Genomic DNA, 24623 nt, shown 5'->3' on the forward strand with positions numbered 1-24623 from the left:
CGGGCTGCCCAGCCCCAATCCTTTATTGCTGTGCTGTTCTACCCTCAACACCGATGATGTGCGTAATCGCAGACGGGTCATTAAAATGATTATCCCACAACAACGGAGCGATCTTCCTCAAAGGGGTTTTGTGCCTCCCACTCTAAAGCAGAGGAGGGACACTGGCCACCACGCAGGATCCGTTCCCCAGCTTGGGCTCTGCACTTGGAGCCCAGGGCCGGGCCCCAGCACCCTGCCTGCCACCTCCCACTTCCCGCCCCCACTCCCCCTCCAGGTGCTGACACCCCACCCGCCCCTCGCTCCTCGGTGGAGGCCAGGCCAAGGCCGGACTCAGGCAGCGGCTGCGCCCTGCACACACACTCTTACACGCTCCCTTCTCCGCTAGGCTCAGAGAGACTGGTTTTCCCAAAGAAACAGCACAGGCCTTGCACAGAGCTGATACTCAAAAGAACTGTTGCTTGGCCAGCTGATGGATTAGGAGAGAGTCCCCAGGGTCTGTGCGGTACGCAGCAGGGCTCGTGCGACGTTTGAGTTCCTAATTCTACGTTTCTTATATGGTTTAAAAAATACCTACAGATATTAGGAACATATCTGGAAAATATTCATTCAACAAATACTTAATGTGCCGAGCACTGTATTAGAAGTGAGACAAACTGTCCTGAGCTCTATACCCCAATTGCCAACTGCTTTCCAGATAAATCCATGGGGACAAATCCCAGATTGTCATTCCTATTCTTACAACACAGAAGCATATTCCAAACTTGCCTCTCCTCAAAGTCTCAGCATTTCTTGCCTGCTTTTTATCCCCTTTGGGATGCATGTCAATCATTTCTTTCTTCCTCCCTCCCTCCCCCTCTCTTTCTTTCTTTCAAGATTTTATTTTTAAGGATTCTCTACCCGCAACGTGGGGCTCAAGCCCACAGCCCTGAAATCAAGAGTCTCATGCTCCACGGACTGAGGCAGGCAGACACCCCCAGTCATTTTTTCCACTCAAGATTTTAAGTCACACATCCATTCTACGAACGTAATGAGGACGCAGGAGCATGTAACGTAAGGCACCTGCTCTCTACCTGTCTGCCAACCTAATACCATCAGGACAACTCTCTCTGTGCATGTCTCTTAGCTAGCGGACAACCGCAGTTTTAATTTATTATGTGATAAAAGAGTTTACGATTACTTTCAGAACATTACTGTTTTATTGAGGATTTTAAGTGGAACAAATGAAGCAAAGGAATTGTGACGCACTTTGCAGCCCTAGAGACGTAAATCTTTATGCAATGAAGAAATGTAATGAAATGAAACTCAAATTTGAAAAGCGAACAGTTCATATTAATGATCAATAGAGTGATGTTCAGTTTTCTGCCACAATTTCAACCCAGAATTAATTAGCTTCTAAAATAAAACACATGGAAAATCGAGGGCTTACTTAAATCTTAATGCAACAAATATGAACTAGATTTTTAGTTCTTTGTAACTTTCTGCAAAAATTCCAAGACTGTTCTGGTGTAGATTGTGTTTGGGATGGAATTTGGTCCTCACGTTACTATTCCAGATACATTTAAAGAAAGGCATCTTGGTACTTGTCTCCTTCTGCTCCAAGCAGTTTCTCTATATTTTACTTGAATTGACTTGCAAAGTAAATGTTTACCTATAACTTGGCATTAAAATTAAAAATTGGTAAATAAAACAGTATCAAAATAGATAACCGGAAAGAACCTGTTAAGACATTTCCCCCACACCGTAAGAGTGGTATAAAACATGAACATGACGCTTGATCGGATCCACAATGAAGTAAGAAAATGTCTGTTCGTGACTCTCTGTTGAAGGGTAACACACACCAGCGCCATCCTGAAAGAGAAAGAGCTACATTATAGATCATCAACAACATATGTAACTATTACATGTTTTCTGTTAAAATGTCATGAAACATACATCAAATCTTTGACAGTAAATTGGTAATTAACGGATATTTTCTTTTTCTTTCTTTTTTTTTTTTTAAAGATTTTATTTATTTATTTGACAGAGAGAGACAGCGAGAGCAGGAACACAAGCAGGGAGTGGGAGAGGGAGAAGCAGGCTTCCCGCGGAGCAGGGAGCCCGATGCGGGGCTTGATCCCAGGACCCTGGGATCATGACCTGAGCCGAAGGCAGACGCTTAACGACTGAGCCACCCAGGCGCCCTTTATTTATTTATTTGAAAGAGAGAGAATGAGAGACAGAGAGCAGGAGAGGGAGGAGGGTCAGAGGGAGGAGAAGCAGACTCCCCGCCGAGCAGGGAGCCCGATGCGGGACTCGATCCAGGGACTCCAGGATCATGAGCTGAGCCGAAGGCAGACGCTTAACCAACTGAGCCACCCAGGCGTCCCTGTGATCACTTTTTTTTTTTTTTAAAGATTTTATTTATTGGACAGTGAGAGATACAGTGAGAGAGGGAACACAAGCAGGGGGAGTGGGAGAGGGAGAAGCAGGGGGAGAGGGAGAGGGAGAAGCAGGCTCCCCACAGAGCAGGGAGCTCGACGTGGGGCTCGATCCCGGGACCCCGGGACCATGACCCGAGCCGAAGGCAGACGCCCGACGACCGAGCCCCCCGGGCGCCCCTAACGGATATTTTAAAGTATCTTGTGACAGCACAGTCAACTGTACAAACCCACGTAATTCCTGACCTTAAGGAACTTACAGTCCAAAAGGAATGCTTATCTTTTGAAAAAGTGTTTTTAAAGTGCTACTATTGCAAAAATTGTTATTTTGCAATTTTCTTCTATCTTTGCTTCCTTTTAGAATGTGGCCCTTACCTATTACGAGGTAGGTTTCTCTGGTTTGTCAGCAGAAAGTGCCCTAGCCCCACACAGTAGCTGATACACAACAGATGTTCAGTAATATTTGTTAAGTGATTGAATAAAGATACTTAGAAATTGCCTCAAATGTGCAGATAATCTTTGTATGACCCTAGAATTCAAGCAACTTATTCTGTGATGTAAAGCCATTTATGGTGTTCTTACTTGTTTGCCGTATACGTTATGGCTTGGCAGACTAGAGAACCGTGTCCTACTCCATCTGAGTCACAGATTCAGGTCTTAAATACGTGAGAACTATTATTAGACACGGGCAACAGAAAGGAGGGGGAGAAGTTCGGGTGACTCTCCGAATAAAGCCATACCTTATCAACTTTTACTTTTAGCAAAGAACTAAATACCATCGTCTTTTCTCCTAGCCATAACCTTGAACTGGTTGCTCACTGAGTTGTAACAGCCCTCTGAATAACAAGGGATTAAACTGATCGGTTGTGAATCCCCCTCCGCACTTACATATGCTGTGACTTTAAAGACGGAAGAAGTAATTTGTATTTTCTTGGTCTGAGGATTCTTTCGAACACTAAAATAGGGGGAAAGGGACACATTTTAAATACAGCAAGCATTGGCATAATACATTTAAAATACTGATCCCCTTTACTACTCAGGCGTTCTTGTTCATATATAACAGAAATAGATCATGTCCACCTAGACTGGTCACCCAGCCGAACGGCAGAACATGGACCTGGGCGGTCAGAGGCTTTGTGCTCTGATGAGACAATTACTGGAAAAAGAGTAGCTGGTAAGAGTCGGGCTGGCGTGTAGACAGACCGGAGTGTAGACAGCAGGTACAAGCATGTGAACTACGGGCTTCAACCAACTCAGCTCACAGGCCAGTTCGGCCCCTGAGTGAGCACTGCCCTTCGGGCAACATCAGCCTTCCTGGACATCAGTTTTCTCCCACGCAACACAGGCATTGTCTGAGAACCGAGTGGGAGAAGGCCTAAGGAAACTGTTTATTAAATTATGGATTGTTAAATTCTGTCACATGACACTCGTTTTCTCTCAGTCACTCCCCCCACAGAAGACTGCCTGTGACCTGTGTAGCGGGTTGGGTGCGCTGGGACACAGGGGTTGAGCCGCAGAGAGAGACTGAGACACTTGATCTTTGTAATGCTTTACAATCTGCCAGACGCCCTTGTATCCTGGACCCCGTCTGAAGACCACACAGTCAGGGAGCTTGGCTGGCACTATTTTACCGAGTTTACAGACAACAGAACCAGAGAAGTTAAGCAAGATATTTGAGACACTCAGACTACGGGTGGTATTTCTGGGAGCAGAGTCGGGTTCCTTCCCCGCGCTCGCCAACACACAGCTCCAAGGCACTCCACAGGTGGGATGCGTGTAGCTGACATTTAACGGAAGATGTCCGTCTTCTTCACTTTACAGGCCCAAGTACTGCTTCTCCTTCCCTACGTGTGAAGAGTAACGGGGAGGGAGAGAAGAGGAGAGGAAGGGGAGCGTGCTGAGCGCGAGTGTGCGTGAGTGTAGGTGAGCTTGTGCCCCTACTGGTGGCCAGACCTAAGTCGTTTCAGGGTTCAAAGTCCTTAGGCAGTTTTTATCTTTAAAACGTTCCACTCAAATCTAAACCCAGAAATCATGGAATTAAATTACTTTCTGTATATTTCTACGACATGGATTGAGGTCACTTTCTTTTAATTAGGCTCCACGCCCAGCGCAGAGCCTCACATGGGGCTTAAACTGACGATCCTGAGAGCAAGACCGGAGTGGAGACTGAGAGTTCAACACTCAACCAACTGAGCCACCCAGGTGCCCCAAGGTCATTTTATTTCTCAAATGCTTAACGTGTGCTGCTTAAAAACTGAAGACTACACTTAAAATTCTGTGCTTATGCAAGGGATGACTGTAACCATTACATATAAAACACATACACAGTACACACTTATATGACACCCTGATCAAAACACAAACCTGCCTACGGTCATAACTGATTTGAAGTCCTGATCTGGAGGTGGTTATAGGGGTCCAGACATATAAAAATTCACTACGCTATAGATACACTAGGATTTGTTCACTTTACTGTATGTAAATAAGCCCAGTTAAAAAAATTACCAAAAGACCCCAAACAAACCCTTATAAAAGTTTGTGCTTATCAAATAAACTCAGAAGAAAATTCAGTATTTAACAATAACTCAAAGATACCAACATGCACTGTAAGCGTGTTACTTACAAAAAAGGAACTACCATTGAAAGTTATTAGAAGTTGGTTCCTACTAGAAATAAACCATATGACCCCATTTTATTACCTCTGATCCTGTGTTACTCTTACTTTAAAGTAGCTCTCAGATAATTTCTTATTTTTCGTAGATCAAGTAGAGTGTCGCCTGTCCGGTATCTCCTAGCCAACTAGAAGAGGAAAGACAGGGTGGGGGAACTGGCTCGAGCTCTAGGCTACACTAACTACTAACAGCAGACCCGCGTCAGACCGTGGCGCTCACCGCTCACTCCAGATAACTGAGGCTTTCAAGTGTGAGAACCTAATTTCCGTAGAGTTCTTTTTAAAAGTGTGATCAGACTACTGGTTGAGAAGTAAAATCATGAACAGTTTCTTAAAATCCCCTGTGCTGATTTCTGAGGCTCGATCCCATATTGACTCCAAGCAAGTTTCACGGACCATTCTAGGTAACTCTGCTCATTTTAAGAAATAAGAATCCACTGCTTGATTAGCGTCTGAAGCCATAATCTAAGCCTCTCAGCTAAAATCATAAAATTTCACATCTGGGGCAGATATGCAGTTTGGAAAACCTCTCCAAAAACTCTGACAAGAGCATGTGTTTAATATTGGAAGCAGAAAAGACAAAGGCACCATTAGTAACTACGCAATTATTTCTGCATCAACATTTCTGAAATGTAACCAAACAACTGGTCATCTACTCTCTAATGAAATGGTTCTGAAATACCACATTATTTGAAAGACCATAATCCTTGAAAAGAAGGCATTTTCCAGAACATTTAGAGTGTTATTTTACAGGACTCGTAATAACGGATGAGGGAAACAACATCTTAAGAATGTTTTTACCCTTCTGTGTGAGCCAGAGACCGCGAACACCCAGCTCTGCGGTGTGCACGCAGCACCACAGACAAACGCGTCGGGCTTTTCCGGAGGGGCCTGCTGAGGACGCTTCTCCGCAGGGGCGGGTGAGGTCATGCAAGCAGCTACCCCGCGTACAGTTAGAAAGATAGCAGATGATTGTCTAAAAACTGTGGAAACACCCAAAATTCAAGGGAAGGAACAGGAGAAAACGATATCCTTCTTGGTTAATTCGGCTTGCCCAAATGACTTGTTTGGACATGTGGCTCAGGATTCTGAAAAACTACTGACAACACTCGGAGTTCCCACATCCCTCGATAAGAGCTGTATCGATCCACCCTATATCCTCACTTTGACCAAATCAGATCGCATCTGACCCGAACCAACATGACTCAAGTTAGAAAGGCCACAGGCAGAGCAAGTGATAAGCAAACCAACAGAGCTCTGAAGGGACTGGGATCACTTAATCCACTCAACTGCCTTGTTGACACTTAACGCCATCTTTTTTTTTTTTTTAAAGATTTTATTTATTTATTTGACAGAGAGAGAGAACGAGAGAGGGAACTCAAGCAGGGGGAGTGGGAGAGGGAGAAGCAGGCTCCCCGCGGAGCAGGGAGCCCGATGCGGGGCTCCATCCCAGGACCCCGGGATCATGACCTGAGCCGAAGGCAGACGCTTAACGACTGAGCCACCCAGGCGCCCCCACTTAATGCCATCTTAAGCAAATATTTATTCCAATCTTAATTTTCTACCAAAGTTGCGTTGGGAAGACAATTCCACATCTCCTCATTCAGCAACGAAATTCATAAGCATGCTTAAACTTGGATCATCAAGAGAAATATTTAGTGGTTCTCAAGTAAGAGTTGACTCTGTAAGTTTGACTTGTGACGCGTCTCCCCTTGCGGGGGACAGACTGCTCTTCTGTCCACGGGCCTTGGGGACCCCATCCCATCAAGACTTCCCTAACTGCTCACAGCCACCCTGACAATCTCCCCTTTTGAACTTCTGGGGCATTTATTACAGTACCAAGAGCTGCAAACATTTGCCTATACAAAATTGAACATTTGATTTCATAAAATTTTTACTTATAAAAGATTTTAAACAATACCTTTAGGATATGTTAGTTTCTTGTAACCTCCTTAATGTCAAGGACTGTCTGATGCCCCTCTTGTCGTCTCTCTGGAGCCTGGCTCTGTGCACAAAATTAACACCTGCCAGTTGCCTGATAAAGTGATTCTGTGGACACAATTCCTATTCTTTCCTTAAGATGCCCTGTGCTTTGACTCCTCATTTTACGAGTGGCTGTCACCCCCAGAGCTGTATTTTTTCTTAGCACCCAAGGAGTGTAGGAGTCACGGGTGAGAATCTAGGGAAGGGACGCTGGGAAAAGTGTCAGTTCCTCAAGGTTTAGGTTCTGAAGTTATTTCTATTTCAAACACCTCCAGCAGAATCCCCTCCTCCAGGGCACAGGGTGGTGAGGAATTCCTCAGGTTCATGTGGCCAGGGAAGCAGAGCACCCTGCGGAGGCAGCGGCGCGTGTGCGAGCCTGTGTGCATGCGAGATTGTGTGTGCACGTGTGTGTGTGTGAGTGCATGAGTGCGAGCCTGTGTGCACATCTGTGTGCGTGCATGTGTGTGCGTGCGTGTGCGCAGGCGTGTGTGCGTGCGCTCGCACGCACGCGCGGGACGAGCCACACCCAGGGGACACTCCAGGCTGTTCCAGAAGCAAGCTCCAAAGTTTTCATGAGCTGCAAATGATAAGGACAGAATATTTGGAAAGTATGTGTATGTTTTTCTGGAGTCTGTTTCTAACAAAGCTCTTTCCACCATCTTTGTGTATTGACACAATTTTTCACAAAAATCAGAGGCATTAAATTAAATTTTCTTTGTTTTTAAAACCGTGTTGAAACAACGAATAAGATAACTAAATCATGTATTTTGTTGGGCAGCGGTAGGCACACAGAGCAGAAATGAGAACTGAAGTGAGTATAAGCAACAATCAAGAGTCCAAAGAGAAGCTAATTCTGTTTTCCTATTAAAGTACAATTTTGTAACTAAACCCTGGGACCCTTTGCTCTCCCCGTTCCCATTGCTTTAGCCTGTAAAGGTGAACCAGTATCTGCATCACTGAAAACCCAGTGAAAGTATAAACAAATGATTTATGAAGTTTTTATCCCAATCTAACCTTCAAAAAGAAAAAAAAAAACAAAAAAAAAACCCTAGTGGAATCCCTAAAACAAACTGGGATTTGGGATTAATTTGGAAAGGTAAAGATTACGCCCAGATGAAAATTCTTCCACCTCCTTAAACAAAGGTGATACTTTACTGTTAGTCCAGCAAATTCACACCTGCCCAGGGACCTCGCGCACAGGCCTGGGGGAAGGCACTGTGGAGCGGGCCCGCGGCCCGTCTCCGGGGAAGTAGGGACGGGGGCCCTGGAGGCCGCGCTCTGAGCGCCCTGGCCTGGGAGGCTGGGGCGGCTGTGAGAAGGGGCCGGGCCGCCGTGCTCACACTTGGGGGGCTAACAGGACCACAGCAGATGCATACAGTCCTGCATACACGCACAGCACGCTCCAGGAGCCAGAGACGTCCCTGCCATGGTCTGGCCACATTACCTCACTAGATCTTTGTAGAGAAGCTTCGTGGTTTCCAAATATGGGTGAAGCACATCTTCATACTGACAAAGGGCTCCACCGAGGCAAAGATGTTTGAAAAGACAGAACAGAAACTCTTCTCTATCAGGTTGGCTGAATACCTCATACTTTTCTGAGTCTTCCACGAGCAACATCTACGGACAATGATAAAATTCATCTTAATGTAACATGAGTTGAGGTTCTAATTTTTGTTTTCAAAAGTTTCAATTTATTTATTTACATATAATCTAGGATCTATTTTAAGAACCCGTCCTGGACAACTGGAAGGAGTGATCTGTGAGACTGGCTCTCATTTTCCCTCCAGTTTCTCACGAGATACTGAGGTTCAGTGGAAGGGATAAACCTAAATCTAAGCCTTCTCTTCTTCCTCTCTGCACCTTTGTACTAGTTTCTATCTTTAGTCCTTGAGCTACTGCAATCTTAGCGTGGAGTCACCGGAAATCTTGTGGGCAAACAAGGAGCAGTAAATAAATGGAGAAACCTCTCCATCCTTAAGGCCTACCGCCTTCGCTTCAATCCAGAGGCCACCCCAGTGGGGCGTCCTAATCCGCCCTGAGTGTGTGCATGGCCTCCCCGCCCCGCTCACTCTGTCGTGGACTCCAGGCCCCTTCTTCCTACATACCACCAGTCTACACTGGCTCTTGCTCTCTGGAGACCCAACCAGCTCCTTCAGAAAAGAGTGGGACTGGGTCTGACGCGGGCGATTTTCTCATACTGTGGGGCGTTACACACAACTAACTAGTTTGTTGATCATGGCAGCTATGAACAAGGGGATGAGTGTATGCTATAACATGTTTCTTTTATTGAATTGTCTACACCCCTATCTCAAATGAGTATTCACCACAAGGTCACCAGACAAGAGGCATTTAAAAAAAACAATCAACTCTGTGGTGTTGTCCCAGTGCGTGTCCCCTGGATGCACCACCTGCCCCGTGCTCGCCCCCCCGCCCCACTGCCCGGGGGGAGGAAATAATGTGAGTTTGCAGCTACCTAAAGACCTGGCTCAATACTAAAGCTCTCAGGAATGATGAATTAACACGTTCCTACGTGAGCACTCTCGCTACTGAACTGATTAGGCCGTGCAATGTAAAGCTTACAGGAATGCAAGTATTTGGGGAATAAAGGTGAGAACAGTCCGTGTGGCTCTCCGTCTCCCGGCGTGCACACAGCTGGGCGGCGGCCGGGCCCTCTGAGAGCAGGTCCGGACGCTGCAGGAGTCAGACTGTGCGCGGCAGTCAGGAAGGAGGTCACGGTCCGCCCGTACCGGACACAGTCGGTGCTGCTCAGGCTAACGCTGGACGGCTTCCATTCATTTTCTTCAGCCAGAGAGCGACCAAGTTAAATCCTTCCCCCTTATGCAGAGTGGCAAAGAACCCAAGAGCAAGGCCGGGAGGCAGCACGCAGGGACACAGAGCCCAGCGCGTCCTGAACACAAGTGCTGCTCACGGAAGTAACGAAGACAGATCTGCAGAGCAGGGAGAGCACGCTGGCCTCCCGGGACGTCGGCTGCCCAGGCTCTCCGTCCCAGCGATGACGAGCTCCCTGGGGCCAGGGCCAAGGGCCTCGCGACCAGGGGGTGCGTGTGTGAGCAGAGAGGGCCGTGACAGAGACATGAGCGATGTCAGCAGTGCCCAAAGGAAGGGGAGCCAGACTAGACCAGAGACGCTTCTTAAAGGTGAATTTCCCACCCTTGGTAAGGAAGAGTAGAAATTACTGTCAGATTCTCACTCTGTAGCACTTGCATTATCGTCTGTTATAGATTATACTTCACTACGGAGTAACTCAATACAGTCTCTCCAGTTGTGTGTTTAGTTGTTCTCGATGACTTAATTTTATTTTCTTCTTCAACTAAGAGTTCTCCTAGGTGTTCTCCTAGTGTAGATGAACGCACACACTGGCTGGATGCCCCCTGGTCCCCGACAGACAGAACTGTGTGTGCAGAACGCTCGAGTGGTGACTTCCCTAGTTCATGCCCATCTGGATTTGCAAGAAATTAGACTTCGACTTCCCTCTCTCTTAGGGTAGAATAATGTTAGTAATCAGTAGTCATTCATATTCCTGGAACCTTACTAAGCACCAGGCATTGAGCTACACAATTCTTACATCATCCCTACTTTACAGATGAAGAGAGAGGTCAAGTATCACAGTTATTAAGTGGCAGAGCCTGGATTTGAACCTATGTCTATTTGATACCAAAGCCCTGTGCCTGGGTGGCTCAGCCAGTTAACCTGCAGGTCATGATCCCTGCTCGGCGGGGAGCCTGCTTCTCCCTCTCCCTCTGATCCTCCTTCCCTGGCTTGTGCTCTCTCTCTCTCAAATAAACCAATAAAATCTTTATTAATAAAGGCCCTAATTTTTAACCACTTTGTAAATAGTCTTTCTTCATAATTAAAACAATGATAATAATAATACATTTCAACATTTCGTATTTTTAAAAAGTGCATTTAAATGCTTTCTCAACTCATTATCTCAACAATTTCAGAAAGAAGATAGAATGGGCATTATTTTTTTGTTTTTTATTTATTTAAGTAACCTCTATACCCAATGTGGAGCTCAAACTCATGACCCTGAGATCAAGAGTTGCAGGCTCTTCTTACTGAGCCAGTCAGGTACCCCAAATGGGCATTTTTTAAAAGGTTTATTTATGGGGTGGGGGAGAGGCAGAGGGAGAGGGAGAGAGAATCCCAAGCAGACTCTGCATTGAGTGTGGAGCCCGATGCAGGGCTTGATCTCACAACCCTGAGATGACGACCTGAGCTGAAACCAAGAGTCAGACGCTTAACCAACTGAGCCACCCAGGCGCCCTGCCTACCCCCCCCCCCATAGGCATTTTAATCTCTATGTTGTGCAGATAAGATCTTGGGGCTCTAAATATTGAGTAATTTGTCTAAATTTATTATCTTATAAATAATAACTCAGGAATTAGGTAAATAATCTGTCTTCTGGTTCAAGTTCATATACCTCTCGCTAGAACAAAAATGAGTTAATCCAATTGCTTTTTTGATCTCAGCAGTGAGATGAAAAGATTTTTACTACAGGGATGTTTTTATATATTCACTGGCTATGTTAGGAGCCCCATATTGAAGAAAAACCGCCATCAGCTGAGCAGGTGGGGATTTCTCTAGTCCAGCAGCGCTGCCATTCTGGGCCAGATAACTGCATTGTGGGGGCCGTCCCGCACGCTGCGCGGAGCGTCTGGCTGGAAACTGAAATACACGAATAACTAAGTTGAGAGTAAAAGTCCCATCCAAGAAAAAATCTACCAATGTAATGACTATTGCTGATCATTATTCACTGATAAGAGGTATTTTATGTATTTTAGGCAGGCAAAAGTTTTTGACATTAAGCATTTCCCAAAATAAAATTCTATTAGTGAAATTTTAAAAATCTGTACTTACTTTTCGTAACTCATCAGAAATAGGAAAGGGATCACAAAAAGAATCTAAGCATTTAACAATATGTCCATTGTCTCGTACAATATCTTCATCATGCAACCGGTTAAAAAATGACATTGAAAGCTGTGTACAAGGAACATTTATAGCTTCAATTTTTTTCACTTCAGTTCCTGAAAAAAATTATTTTACAGAGATATAAAAATTAACTTACTATTCTCAATTATTCCCAAAATAAATATCACCATACAGAGATTCTAGTAACCAAGTAAGACACATATCTTGATATATTTAAAAGACACATCAGTGTAGGGATTTTATTGTTATTATTTTGCAGTTTATTTTTATTAATCATTAAAAGTCTGAAACAAAATTTCACACTTTCAGGCGAAGATGAGGGATATGTAAATTAGGAAATGCCTGAAAATGAGATACGTGTTTTGTGCAGGTGTTCTTACATCAGTTTTTTTTTTTTTAAAGATTTTATTCATTTATTTGAGAGAGAGAATGAGATAGAGAGATCATGAGGGTCAGAGGGAGAAGCAGACTCCCCGCCGAGCAGGGAGCCCGATGCGGGACTCAATCCCGGGACTCCAGGATCATGACCTGAGCCGAAGGCAGTCGCTTAACCAAGTGAGCCACCCAGGTGCCCCGTCAGTTTTAATCCGTATGTCAGAAGTGCCCTATAAAAGCATAGGAACCAGTTTGTGAAACGATTTTGGATTTGTATTACGTTCCATGCCTTATAATTCGTATTACAAAAACTTTAATTAATGTAAGTAATGGGTATTTCTAAAGTCCTGAGGATGTCTTGAAAATTTTTCTCTCCATTTAAAAATTTCTCCCTTGTGATCTCATTTACAGCGTCTATTATGAAAAATAGCTTTTCCAGGTCAAGGTAAGCTTGCAAACAGGCCCTAATCAAGTTATCACAAGTCTGGAATTAGAGAAATCTGTAACCACGGTGTTTGGTCTATTCTCCTCTTGTAGCTGCAGTTCTAACCCTCCACACCTTCCGGCACCCCAAACCAATTTCCTGAATGCGTCCTGTAGGAACGGAGTTTCCATTAGTAGAAGCACTTCTAAATTACAGAAAGACACAAAGATTAAAATGAGTATTTTTACTACTGCCTTGATGGATCAATTTCTCTTTTATGTGCACACACACACACACACGCGCGCGCGTGCTCTCAGCTATAAGGAAGGGGTGGTGTTCTTTGCAGATTCTCCCTAGAATAGCACACCCAGGTGGGGGAGCCCTTGGTCCTCCCTCTCCTGACACATCTGCTTCATCTCTGACGTGAGGAGGAGCTCGAGCTTGAGGAGTAACACTGGCGATTATTTGCACTTCCTCCTCCTGGCTGTCCACCCGGAGTCCGGCTAGGACCTGCTGCCCTCGTTCTGCTCCTGAGCTGGGCTTGTGTGAGGCACGAGGGGTGTCTGGAGACGGGAACTGTGTCTGAGCAGGAGCAGCATAGATCCACACAGTCTTCAGAGATGGGCTGGTGGCCCCCGGAGGCGGGCTGACATTGCGCAACATGCCACGTTCATAAATCTACCCTAGCTCCCATGCGGCGAGTGGTAGGAGGGTTTGGATGGTGAGGAAAAGGTAATTAAATTCAAACCACTTAATAGGAGGCATAGAAAGAGCATTTGCTATGGACTAAATTATGTCCCTCCAAAATTAATATATTGAAGTGCTAACCCCCAAATGTAATGGTATTTTGAGATGGGGGCTTTGGGTGGGGTCATGGCTTCACCAAATGAATTTTGAAGGGATACAATTCAGTCCAAAGCATTCTGCCTCTGCCCCCCACCCAATTCATGTCCTTTTTACATGCAAAATGCACTTATTTTATCCTAACAGCCCCCAAAGTCTTACCTCATTCTAGCATCAACCCTAAAGTCTAGAGTCCAAAGTCTCACCTACATATCACCTCAATCAGATATGGGTGAGACTGGAGGTTCAGTTCGTCCTGGGGCAAAATTCCTCTCTGGCTATGAACCTGGTAAACCAGACAAGTTACATGTTTCCAAAATACACTGGGGAGACAAGGAACAGACATTTCCATTCCAAAAGGGGGAAGCAGAAAAAAAAAAAGGGTGATGGTCCTAAGCAAGCCTGAAACCTGGCAAGGGAAATTTCATGAGATTTTAAGCCTCAAGAATACTCCTCTTTGGTTCAGTGCTCTGCCTTCCCGACCTGCTGGGGATGGTGGCCCAGCCTTTAAGATGCTCCCCCTCCGTGTATTCCTGAAACTGAGGTGTGGCCCTGAGGACCCGAGTTGCCTTTCAGCCTTTCTCTGCTCCTGAAGAACGGCCGTGTCTGCAGCCGAATGGCTCTCTGGTCTGGTCCTGTAGGATCTGCGATCCGTTCCCTGTAGTTCAAACTGGCAGGGTCTTTCCGGGCACAATCCCACCTCAGTCCTGGGTTTCTGTTGAAGTGGCTGGGCAAGCCTGAGTTACGTGCCTTCTCTCTGTATCACACGGTTGCTCAGCCACATTTGTTCTCTTCAGATGAATCTTTCTCGTTTTTTTGTTGTTGTTGTTTTGTTTTTACAATATGAAAAGGCTGAGAATATTCCAAATCTTCAAGCTCTGGTTCCTCCTTAACAATTCCTTCTTCAATCCATCTCTTTCCTTTCTTACTTAATTATAAACACCCAGGAAGAACCCGGCGGCTCCTGCAATACTTGGCTTAGAGATCTCTCAGCTAAACATACAATTTTATCCCTTGCAAATTCTACCTTCCGCAAAGCACTACATCATCATTCAGCCGAGGTCTCTGCCATTTTATGGACTGTCTTTCCTCCAGTTTCTGCTAACAAGGTCCTCATTTCTGTATGGGACCTCACTAGAATCAAGCTTCCCACCCATATATCTGGGCTGGGATGCACTCAAAACTCTCCCCACCGATACCCATCGCATAGTTTCGAAGCCACTTCCCCCTCTCCCGGCAATCTGCAGTAGTCTACTTAGGTTGCTATCACAAAACACCAGAGTCTGGCTGGTTTAAACAACAGACATGGATTTCTCACAGTTCTGCAGGCTGGGAAGTCCGAGACCGCGGGGCCGGCTGTTTTGGTTCCTGGTGAAGGCACTCTTCCTGACTCGCACATGGCTGGGAGCTCTGCTCTCTCTCTCTCTCTTGTTCTAAGGGCACTAATCCTGTCCTGAGGGCCCCTCACGATGTCATCTAAACCTAATTATCTCCCAAAGGCCTCACCTCCAAACACTCTAACATTGGGGGTTAAAGTTTCAACACAAGAATTTTGGGGGGACATAATTCAGTCCATAGCACATGCTAACTGTTATGCAGAAATACGGTAAACTTACGTCTCCAGCATGTACAAGGTATACTGCACGGCTAGGATCACATATGAAGTTAAGAACTTATTTTTCCCCCTTGGTACTACCATTAAAATACACGGGGGTTTCCTATTTATTTTTTGTTTTTCTGACAGTGCTCGTTTCAATGCTGAAATGGCAGAGGCGGGTAGTGGAGAGGTCCGGGTCTTGAAATCTCAGCCCTGTTGAGCCCGGCCAGCAGTAAAGTGGTGCCCATTACTTGGCTCATCAATCTGACTCTTCATCTGTGAAATCGGGATAGATAAGAACACCTCTTGGAGCTGTTTTGGGAATCAAAGGAGCTAATGACTATAATGCCCCTTAGCTGAGCACAGAGGACACGTCCGTCATGTGTCAGCCCGCAAAGGGCGCGGCGTGTCCGTGTGCAGAGGGCCGTGGCCGTGGCCACCGGTGGAGGGACGCAGCGGCCCAACAGTGGCAGGCTAGGTGCTGGAGCCGGCAGGGACGGAGATGCCCATCGTACTCTTCAAAACGGCTCACCTGCTAAAACAATGTCTGCTCTCTCATGTTTGAAAGCTGTTTATTTTGCTTATAAAGGCCCGAAGAAGAAAAAGCGGGAAGACAGTTGATAATTCAGAGAAAGAAAAGATGGCAAAGGAGATAAAAACGAGCTAGTGGGAGACCCTCACAAACCACTGGAGACTTCGGTCTCAGAATCAGAGCGCTAGGTCTGCTGCCAACGTGTCAGAGGACTCCTAACGGAATCTGTCAGGTGCACGTGGAATTTCAGAACCTCTGTCTGCAATGCCTTTTCTAAACATCAGGACAAAACTCAGTACTGTTTTACTGTTTTGTGAAGTGTCTACCAATACAGGGGGAGGTTGACTTTTTTTAATGAACCTTATTTTTGTAAAGGAATTGACTGAAGTTACTACAAACATGTTTTATAAACACTGATATGTGCCTCTGATGACTTCCTCTTGCAGATTTTGAACCAGTGAGTACATTTGCTCAGATAGTTTAACTTTGTAAGTACTCTTAAGATCACACTGTACCAGATTTTGCTTTATAAATTTTGCAGTGGCCTTTAGCCTAAAGCAATAAAATGTAACCTACTGATTCTAACATCATGAACTGTTTGTAATCTTGTTCTTGACTAATACCTTAAGCAAGTAATTTCTGTGTAAGACTACTAGAATTCCATGAACACGCAATGTACAAATTTACCAAAACCACCCCATCTCATTTAAAATCTACTTATATTTTTCTTGAGCACAAATCCACGTTCCTAACCAGATTTTCCTAAAAGGAAAAATGATGTGTTCTATTGTTAAAACACCTCAATCTAAAATTTGAAATATCATGTTCATGTTTTTGTTTTCAAAATAGCCTTTTCTATTAACTCTGGTTTATTCCTTGACCTGAGAGTTATTTAAGAGATTTGAGTGTTATTAATTGTTTGGGTAATTTGATGATGTCGATGACGCGGGGCTTGATCCCTGGACCCCGAGATCATGACCTGAGCCGAAATCTAGAGTTGGACACTCAACCGACTTGAGCCGCCCAGGAGCCCCTGGGTGATCTTTAAAACTTCTAGCTATGTTTCATGGTACTATGAAATTATGATGTATATAAGGTTCTCTTTGTGAGAATTTAAGACTCTCTTTCGTGGCTTTATGTATTACTTTAGGAATGCTCCGTGGCGGCTGCCCCGTACCCCCTGGCTGGGCCGTGGCACCCTCCCATCAGTGGAATCTTCCGCGATGCTCTCCTCTTGCCCATCAGCCAGTTTCTGCAGTTCCCCTCGCTGCTCCCTACATCTAGCGGAGTCCATGGAAGGGATACAAGACATACTTCCCCAATGAAAGAAAAGAGAGGATGAGGGCTCTCGGGCACCAAGCCAGGACAGGAGCAGGGGCTCCCAGGAGACCCTGATGTGATCCAACCAGCCAGGCAGTACTCACAGTGTGGATGTGAATAGTGAAAATGCCTGAGCAAAATTTTGTCACAATAATAAAACGGGCATCTGAAAAGATGACAGTCAGTTTTATTTACCTAATGTGGTCCACTGTCCAGAAGAATCTGAAAGTAACTTCAAATTGGGAATAACATTTGGGTCTTTGAAGAAAGCCTAAAATACAAATTTGAGGGGAACCAGTTAGATACTTTATTATAAACAATAGTAAGAATTAACTTTTTTTTTTTTTAAAGAGTTTATTTATTTGACAGAGAGACACAGTGAGAGAGGGAACACAAGCAGGGGGAGTGGGAGAGGGAGAAGCAGGCTGCCCGCTGAGCAGGGAGCCTGATGCGGGGCTCGATCCCAGGACCCTGGGATCATGACCTGAGCCGAAGGCAGACGCTTAACGACTGAGCCACCCAGGTGCCCCAAGAATTAACTTCTAAAGTAACTATAACAGAATCTCATTTAAGTCAAATTGGGGAAGGAGGACAATTTTAAGTGGGTAAAATGTCTAATACATGTTTTATAAAGAGATGAAGTTTTTGTTAACTTCAAGTTGTTACCTTCAAGTATGAACAACACCGTATGTCCGAGTACGGATACCTTTGGGACTTAATAAATAGAAATAACGACTTCCAGTGAAAAGCAGGAGGTTATATATTTGGAAACTTTGATTTTCTTCAATCTTCAGTCGTTTACCCAAGTAATTGTTTTAGTAATCGCCACTCCCACTCCCCTGAACTACAGCTCAATCTAAAAGTCATCAGCAACTCAATTCTACCCAAAGGCCACATAGAAAAGTGACAGGTTTGACCTTCTAACCTCATCAGACCATGGCTGCTTCTGACTCTGGACACACTGAGCCTCTTTACTTTCCTTGAGTGGGATGTCCCCTCCTTTCTCACAGACTTTAAACTTGCTAATTTCTCCACCTTAAAAAAGAGTCTTTTTTAGTGTCATGCTGGAACCAAGTCAGGATAGCCTGACTGCTAAACTTTCAGGAATCTTTGTTTGCTGGTTTTTAAACTACGATCTTGATCTAATGCTGATTTAGACGGATGAGTATTTTGATCTAAGGGCAGTAGGAAGATACTACAGAGATTTAAGCAAGGAAAGATGTGATTAGTCCTGTTTTTCACAGTACACTTTGGCAGCAGTAGGGAGCGTGAATTGGAGGGCTATTAAGAGAATGGTGCGGAAGGAAGGTACCGCTGAAATCCAGAAAGATCCGTCGCTCACATGAGTCAAGAGGACAGCAAGCAGGGAGGTAGAGAAGGGAATGGATTCAGTGATTCTACAGGAGGAGGGGACAAAGAGAGGAGGAGGAACCACACATGACCCCTGGGATTTTTGCATGAATGTCATTTCCAGGCAGAGTGAATGCTATTTAATGAGAAAGGGAACAGTGAAGAGGACCAGGTGTGCAGGGTGAAGAGTAATAAAATCAGCAAGTATCTGTGAATGCTGACGTTATGCAAGGCAGAAGTTCCTCTTTGCATGGCCTTTTGCCGTCCTAGTGGTGGAGGGATCAAGGTAAACAGGTATCATACACACCCAAATACGGAAAAGTAACTTTTCCCTAAAACCACTCCTCGGAAAAAAAAGCAAGTCGCCTTATAACTTTATAAAGTCTTTCAAACTAAAGAGTGTTTGTGCTATTATCTTAATTTGTATAATATACATTTGAAAAGAAACATAAGCTGGAATTAACCTCAATTAATACTGGTTTCGAATGCTTCTTAGATGTCTTCTGCAAAAATCAGGAAAAGGGAAATCTAATTCAGATTTAGTAATTATTCCGGGGGGGGAATTTTTAGTATCAACTTATAATTGAATTTTACAGGCCACTATAAATGGAAGTAGTCTAAGTGACCTGAAGTGAATTGACCCGGAGCAATGGAAGTAAGTCTTCAAAAGGCCCCTCAAATAAAGCAACATGATAGCTGTTATGTTGTTGGGGTTAATAATACACCAAAAGAATAAAACAAAAACAAAAACACCCAAAAGCCCTGCCCTAATATATGCAAATGGTTTTGGATTTGTTACAGAATTTCCAGGGAGGCATTAGAAGGGACTATCTCGACTTTAGGGAAGCTGATGTGCTCTGGAAATATAGTGGATGATTCACAAACAGGTCATACTGATAACAAAGACACTGATGTCAAAGTACATGTAAAGATCAGAATAAACTAGTTTCGTAAAATGTGAGAGTGGGAAAAGTATTTCTAAATTAATATATTCTTTTATATAACATAGAATTTTCAATGTATGTCTATTATACGCCATGCATACGAAATACAAGTAGATATCTGACTCTATCATCTATCCGGCAGATTGCTGGTTTCTGATCCAGTATCTGTTCTCTTCGTCCTTAAGGAATCCAGTCTTATTTGGGACAGCAACGTGCTCAGCTCAAAGTCTGCCCTCCTAGTCCCGTGGCATGAGGCCATGACGTGTGAGCAGAAGTGTGCTGCAGACCTTGAGAAAGCTCTGTAACTTGCTTCGCTGCACTTTACGTGGAAGAGTCCCCTCCTTATCCTTCGTCCCAATGGGGAGGATGCCCACACCGCATACCGAGCCCAGAGCTCTCTCTTGAGACTCAAAGCAAGATCTTAGATTCAACAATCCAGGATACTGTCACTTGGATGCACTTCAAGTTTAGAATGCCTGAAGCTAAACTCATTTTACTTGTTTATTCTTTTGCATTTTCTGTGGCTTTAACAGCATCATCTACCACTCCGGTCAACTCCATCAGAAACTTGCTCACCCTACGCGTCCCCCGTTGGCCTTACCCTCAGTATCCTATCAGTCCTTGAGTACTGCCTTTCTCCGAAGCACCTCTTCAGGCCATCCCGGAGCTGCTGTCGTAATTCAGAGGGTCCTCTACTGTCTACAGGACAAGTTGCCAGCCCGGCCTCACTGCCGCCAGACTCAGTCCCAACAATTTACCCTCCACACTTCTGCCAAGGTGACCGCAGTACTGTCAATGTTGCTGGCTCCCGGAAAACCTCTCAGCACCTCCTCATTAGCTGGATAAAGCCCAAACTCCTCTGCAGGGCACAGAGGTCTAAAATACCCTCCCACCCATCTCATATTATCCCCCACATTGTCCACTTAACAAACTCCTTCCTATCTTTCAGGGCCAATCTCAAGGAGCTGGTCTTTTGTAAACCCTCCTCTGAGCACCTCAGCCAAAAACCAGACAAAACAAAGATTGCTTTCTCTTTTGTGTCACCACGGTGGTTTGTATACACGGCCTGTTTCACCTGACTTCTCGCTCTGCAGCCCCAGCTCTGGACCCTTTCCCTTTCACTGTGTCTTGTTCATCCATACGGACCTAGAGACTATGGAAATGCTTGCAGAGGGAATGATTCCTTCCTTCCTTCCATCTATTTACTCCTTCACAAATGAACTTTGGGACATAATTTGTTTTTAAAATTGAAAGGGAAAATTTTAAATCTGGAATTCTAGTTTTAAACAATACCGTTTGTTCAGTTGTGAGTGTTTGTAGTGGAAATGACACGGAAGTTTGTGTCAAAGGCCCCTGGGTCTTATCATTTGCTGGGTGTTCTTGCACAAATTATTTAACCATTTTGAGCCTCCATTTCCTAAGCTATGAAATGGGGGTCAAACCACCAAATTTACCATATTGTTGTAAAGGTTAGTGACAAACGTCTAAGATGTACTGAAAGCTCAGTCTGGCACACACTATAGAGAAACTTTGGGGGTGCCTGGGGGGCTTAGTCGGTGAAGTGTCTGCCTTCAGCTCAGGTCAGGATCCCAGGGTCCTGGGATGGAGTCTGTGGGGCTCCCTGCGCAGCAGGGAGTCTGCTTCTCCCTCTGCCTCTGCTGCTCCCCCTGCTCGTGCTTGCGCACTCTCCCTCCCTCTCAAATAAATAAAATCTTAAAAAAAAGAGAAAAATGCGTTGTAAAGTAGTATACAAACATTAATAACAATAACATTACTTATTATGAGCCAAGCATTTTGCTATTATATTTCCTTTAATCTTTTTTTTTTTTTTTTTTAAGATTTGATTTTTAAGTCATCTCTACACCCAGCATGGGGCTTGAACTCACAGACCTGATGCCAAGAGTCGCACGTTCTACCGACTGAGCCAGCCAGGTGCCCCAATTTCCTTTAATCTTCTTAATAATCCATCAGATACTCAGCACTATTTTCATATTCAAAAATACTTCTTACATGCCAAGCACTGTGATCATTTTGCAAAACAGTAAACGGAAGCTGAGGAGGTGGTGAAGTGACGTGCCCAGTGTCACAGAGCTCAGTGGTGGCGGAATTTGAACAGACAGCTGGAGACCAAATCAGGGGAGGATCCAGGTTTCCTACGGCTCTAAGCTTATACAATTTTAGGAACTCTCAGAATACAAAGATGTCTATCTTAGAAAATGTTCAAAAACACATGACTATGGGAACATACAGCTAGATCCCTCAGAGTTCCTTAGAAGGGCCTCTGCAAGTAAGGAGCTTGGCCAGCAAGGAGTCCCGAGGATTCATTAGCTTCAGAGTGGATCCCCCGCTGGGCTGCAGTCTGAGCCATTAGGCTTTCTGGCCTCCAAATCAGTTACGTGAGTAAAAATTATGATTTTATAAGTATACTTCTTTGAACTGAAATATGGGAATATAAACATGAAGATCTTGAAATTTAGGAAAATTTAGAAAAAAATGGCCCGGTATTATGAAAATCTGTTGTGCTTTATGGATAAATCTTGAATCTGTTGAAGAATTCTGTTGAAAAACCCAAATTAATTTTATGCCCTCCAGGAAATTTTTCCTGACACCAATGCCCCTCCATTAGGTGATGTTTCTGTGCCGGAGGCACCTTGTATCCTCCATTGTAGCAATTATTTTATTGTGTTGTAGAGAGATTTTTTTTAAAGATTTTATTTATTTATTTGACAGAGACACAGCGAGAGAGGGAACACAAGCAGGGGGAGTGGGAGAGGGAGAAGCAGGCTTCCCGCAGAGCAGGGAGCCCAATGCGGGGCTCGATCCCAGGACCCCGGGATCATGACCTGAGCTGAAGGCAGACGCTTAATGACTGAGCCACCCAGGCGCCCCATGTAGAGAGGTTTTTACATTTCTAGCTTCTGTGCCTTGCAAGCTGGGATCAGGTCTCTTCATCTTTTCAACATCCTCCAACAGGGAAATAGTAAGTATTCAACAAATATTTACTGAATAGATGATTTATGTGAACAATTCTGTAGCACTTTAACTCACCGCTCAAAATCCTAATTAAAAAACTATCAATTTGAAAGCCAACGCTGGTATGAATGAAACATCTAACCATGATAATTCAAGAAATGTCATGTAGTAATGGCATTGTGTTATATTACTATTATAATCCTATCTTCAGGAAAGGGAAAGACATTTGGCCACCTAACCCTCTATCAAGGGTTGAGAAGTGCCCGTGACCCCCCCCCCCCCAGTTCTGTCCTTGCTGGAACAAAAGGTTATACTTATTTGGAAAGAGGTTGCACTTGGGCAGGGTGGTCCCTGCTCCTGTGGCCCATGCTGCACAAAGAGCAGAGCTGCAGGGAGCAGCTGCCCCTGAGGGCAGCGGGCGGGAGGAGGACGGCCCCCAATGACAGCTGGATCCCACACCTGCCGGACGAGCTGCTCCTGCTCGCTCTGCGGCCCTCAGCCGGCCGCCGCGGACTGCAGGCCCCCCTCCTCCCCACGCGCACCCCTGTGCGGGAGACGACGTGCTGTCGGTGCGCTGCTGTGTGCACACCCGCAGCCCCCCGAGCACCCCACAGCCCCCGCGCACCCCGCAGCCCCCTGTGCACCTGCAGCCCCCCGAGCACCCCACAGCCCCCGCGCACCCCGCAGCCCCCCGCACACCCCGCAGCCCCCTGCGCACCTGCAGCCCCCGCAGCCCCCCCGCGCACCCCCGCAGCCCCCCGCACACCCCGCAGCCCCCGCACACCCCGCAGCCCCCCCGCGCACCCCGCAGCCCCCCGCACACCCCGCAGCCCCCTGCGCACCTGCAGCCCCCGCAGCCCCCCCGCGCACCCCGCAGCCCCCCGCACACCCCGCAGCCCCTCGCACACCCCGCAGCCCCCGCACACCCCGCAGCCCCCCCGCGCACCCCGCAGTCTCCCGAACACCCCGCAGCCCCCCGCAGCCCCCGCAGCCCCCTGCGCACCTGCAGCCCCCGCAGCCCCCCCGCGCACCCCGCAGCCTCCCGAACACCCCGCAGCCCCCGCAGCCCCCTGCGCACCTGCAGCCCCCGCAGCCCCCCGCGCACCGCGGACAGAGCACCCTTTCCCGTGCGCGTGGGGGTCTAACGACGGCCCCCGAGCGCGCCCAGTCGGGCACCTCCCCTTCCCCACGCGGTCACCTCCACCGGCCAGCCCGGGGGGCGGGGAGTACCCCCGCGGTGAGCGCCCCGTTCTCCAGCGGGGCCCGGCCGCCCGGCGCGCCCCACCCACCCTCACACCAACCATGACGAAGTCGTCCTTGCGGTACGCCTGGAACGTCTGGTCGAAGCCGAACGCCTGCGCCGCAACTCTCCCCAGCATGGACCTGCGAGGGAGGGGGCGGTCAGCGCGGGGCGGGGCGGGCGGGGCATCGGGGCGGGGCCAGCGCGGGGGCGGAGGTCAGCGCGGGGCGGGGCCAGCGCGGGCGGAGGGGGCGGGGCCAGCGCGCGGCCGGGCAGGGGCAGAGCGGGAGCGGAGGGATCAGGGCGGGGTCAGCGCGGGGATGGAGGGGCGGGGTAGGGGCGGCGTCAGCGCGGGGAGGGAGCCGGGCGGGGAGACAGGGCCGCGCGGGGAGGGCCGGCGGCGGCGGCCGGCGGGGCGCGCTCCCGGCACCCTCCCCTTCCCTCCAGCCCCATGGAGGCGGGCCTGCGCGCAGTTCGGGCTCACGCCGCCGCCGCCCCACCGCCGGGCGCAGGAGGGCTCGTTCCGCCCTGCCCTCGGCCTCTCACCACTGGCGGAGCCGGCTGGTGGTCTCCGGGGTGCTCAGACACTGGAAGGTTTTCTGAGGCAGGAATCTGAAGTAGTAGCCGCCCAAATCCCCCGGCTCCCCGGCCGCCATCGCCCGCCTAGCTCAGCGGAAGTGGGGCCCGTTCCCATGGAGACGCGGAGACCAGGCGTCCGCCCGCTGCGGCAGGGGGCGGGGCCACGCGGATCCTCTGGGAGAGGAAGTCAGGCGCGCGGCGGGGGCGGGGCGAGGCGGTGGCTGAGGGCAAGAAGTCCAGACTTGCAGCGGGGGTGGGGTTGGGGCGGGGCCACGGGAGGCTCCGGCGCAGGAGGCCAGGCTCGCGGCGGGGCGGGGCCACATGGAGGAGGCCGGGATCGTGGCGGGGGCGGGGCGGGGCTGGGTGAGGCGGGGGAGGGGCCACGCTGAGGAGGCCGGGCTCCCGCGAGAGCGGGGCCTCGG

General features: G+C 47.2%; 1 protein-coding gene across 3 annotated transcripts; it reads right to left on the reverse strand.

The window, feature by feature from the left end:
• Nucleotides 1-1177: 1177 nt before the first annotated feature.
• Nucleotides 1178-24379, reverse strand: CFAP300 (cilia and flagella associated protein 300). Of its 3 annotated transcripts, XM_045895190.2 has the most exons (7): nucleotides 24169-24373; nucleotides 23684-23765; nucleotides 17311-17386; nucleotides 11953-12119; nucleotides 8516-8688; nucleotides 3306-3372; nucleotides 1178-1848 (listed from the first exon to the last, which is right to left on the reverse strand). In XM_045895190.2, exons 1-7 carry the CDS (start codon nucleotides 24276-24278, stop codon nucleotides 1720-1722), a joined length of 804 nt encoding a protein of 267 aa, XP_045751146.1. In that variant the 5' UTR covers nucleotides 24279-24373; the 3' UTR covers nucleotides 1178-1719. The 3 variants fall into 3 exon arrangements, with proteins under 3 accessions (XP_045751146.1, XP_045751148.1, XP_064433608.1); XM_045895192.3 differs by lacking the exon at nucleotides 3306-3372 and having other exon boundaries at nucleotides 24169-24371; XM_064577538.1 differs by lacking the exons at nucleotides 3306-3372; nucleotides 8516-8688 and having other exon boundaries at nucleotides 24169-24379.
• Between the last annotated feature and the right edge of the window lie 244 nt (nucleotides 24380-24623).

The sequence above is a fragment of the Mirounga angustirostris genome, unplaced genomic scaffold (genome assembly GCF_029215605.1).
Source record: "Mirounga angustirostris isolate CCGP_5_RB_7025 unplaced genomic scaffold, mMirAng1.0.hap1 SCAF_13, whole genome shotgun sequence".
Lineage (NCBI taxonomy): Eukaryota > Metazoa > Chordata > Mammalia > Carnivora > Phocidae > Mirounga > Mirounga angustirostris.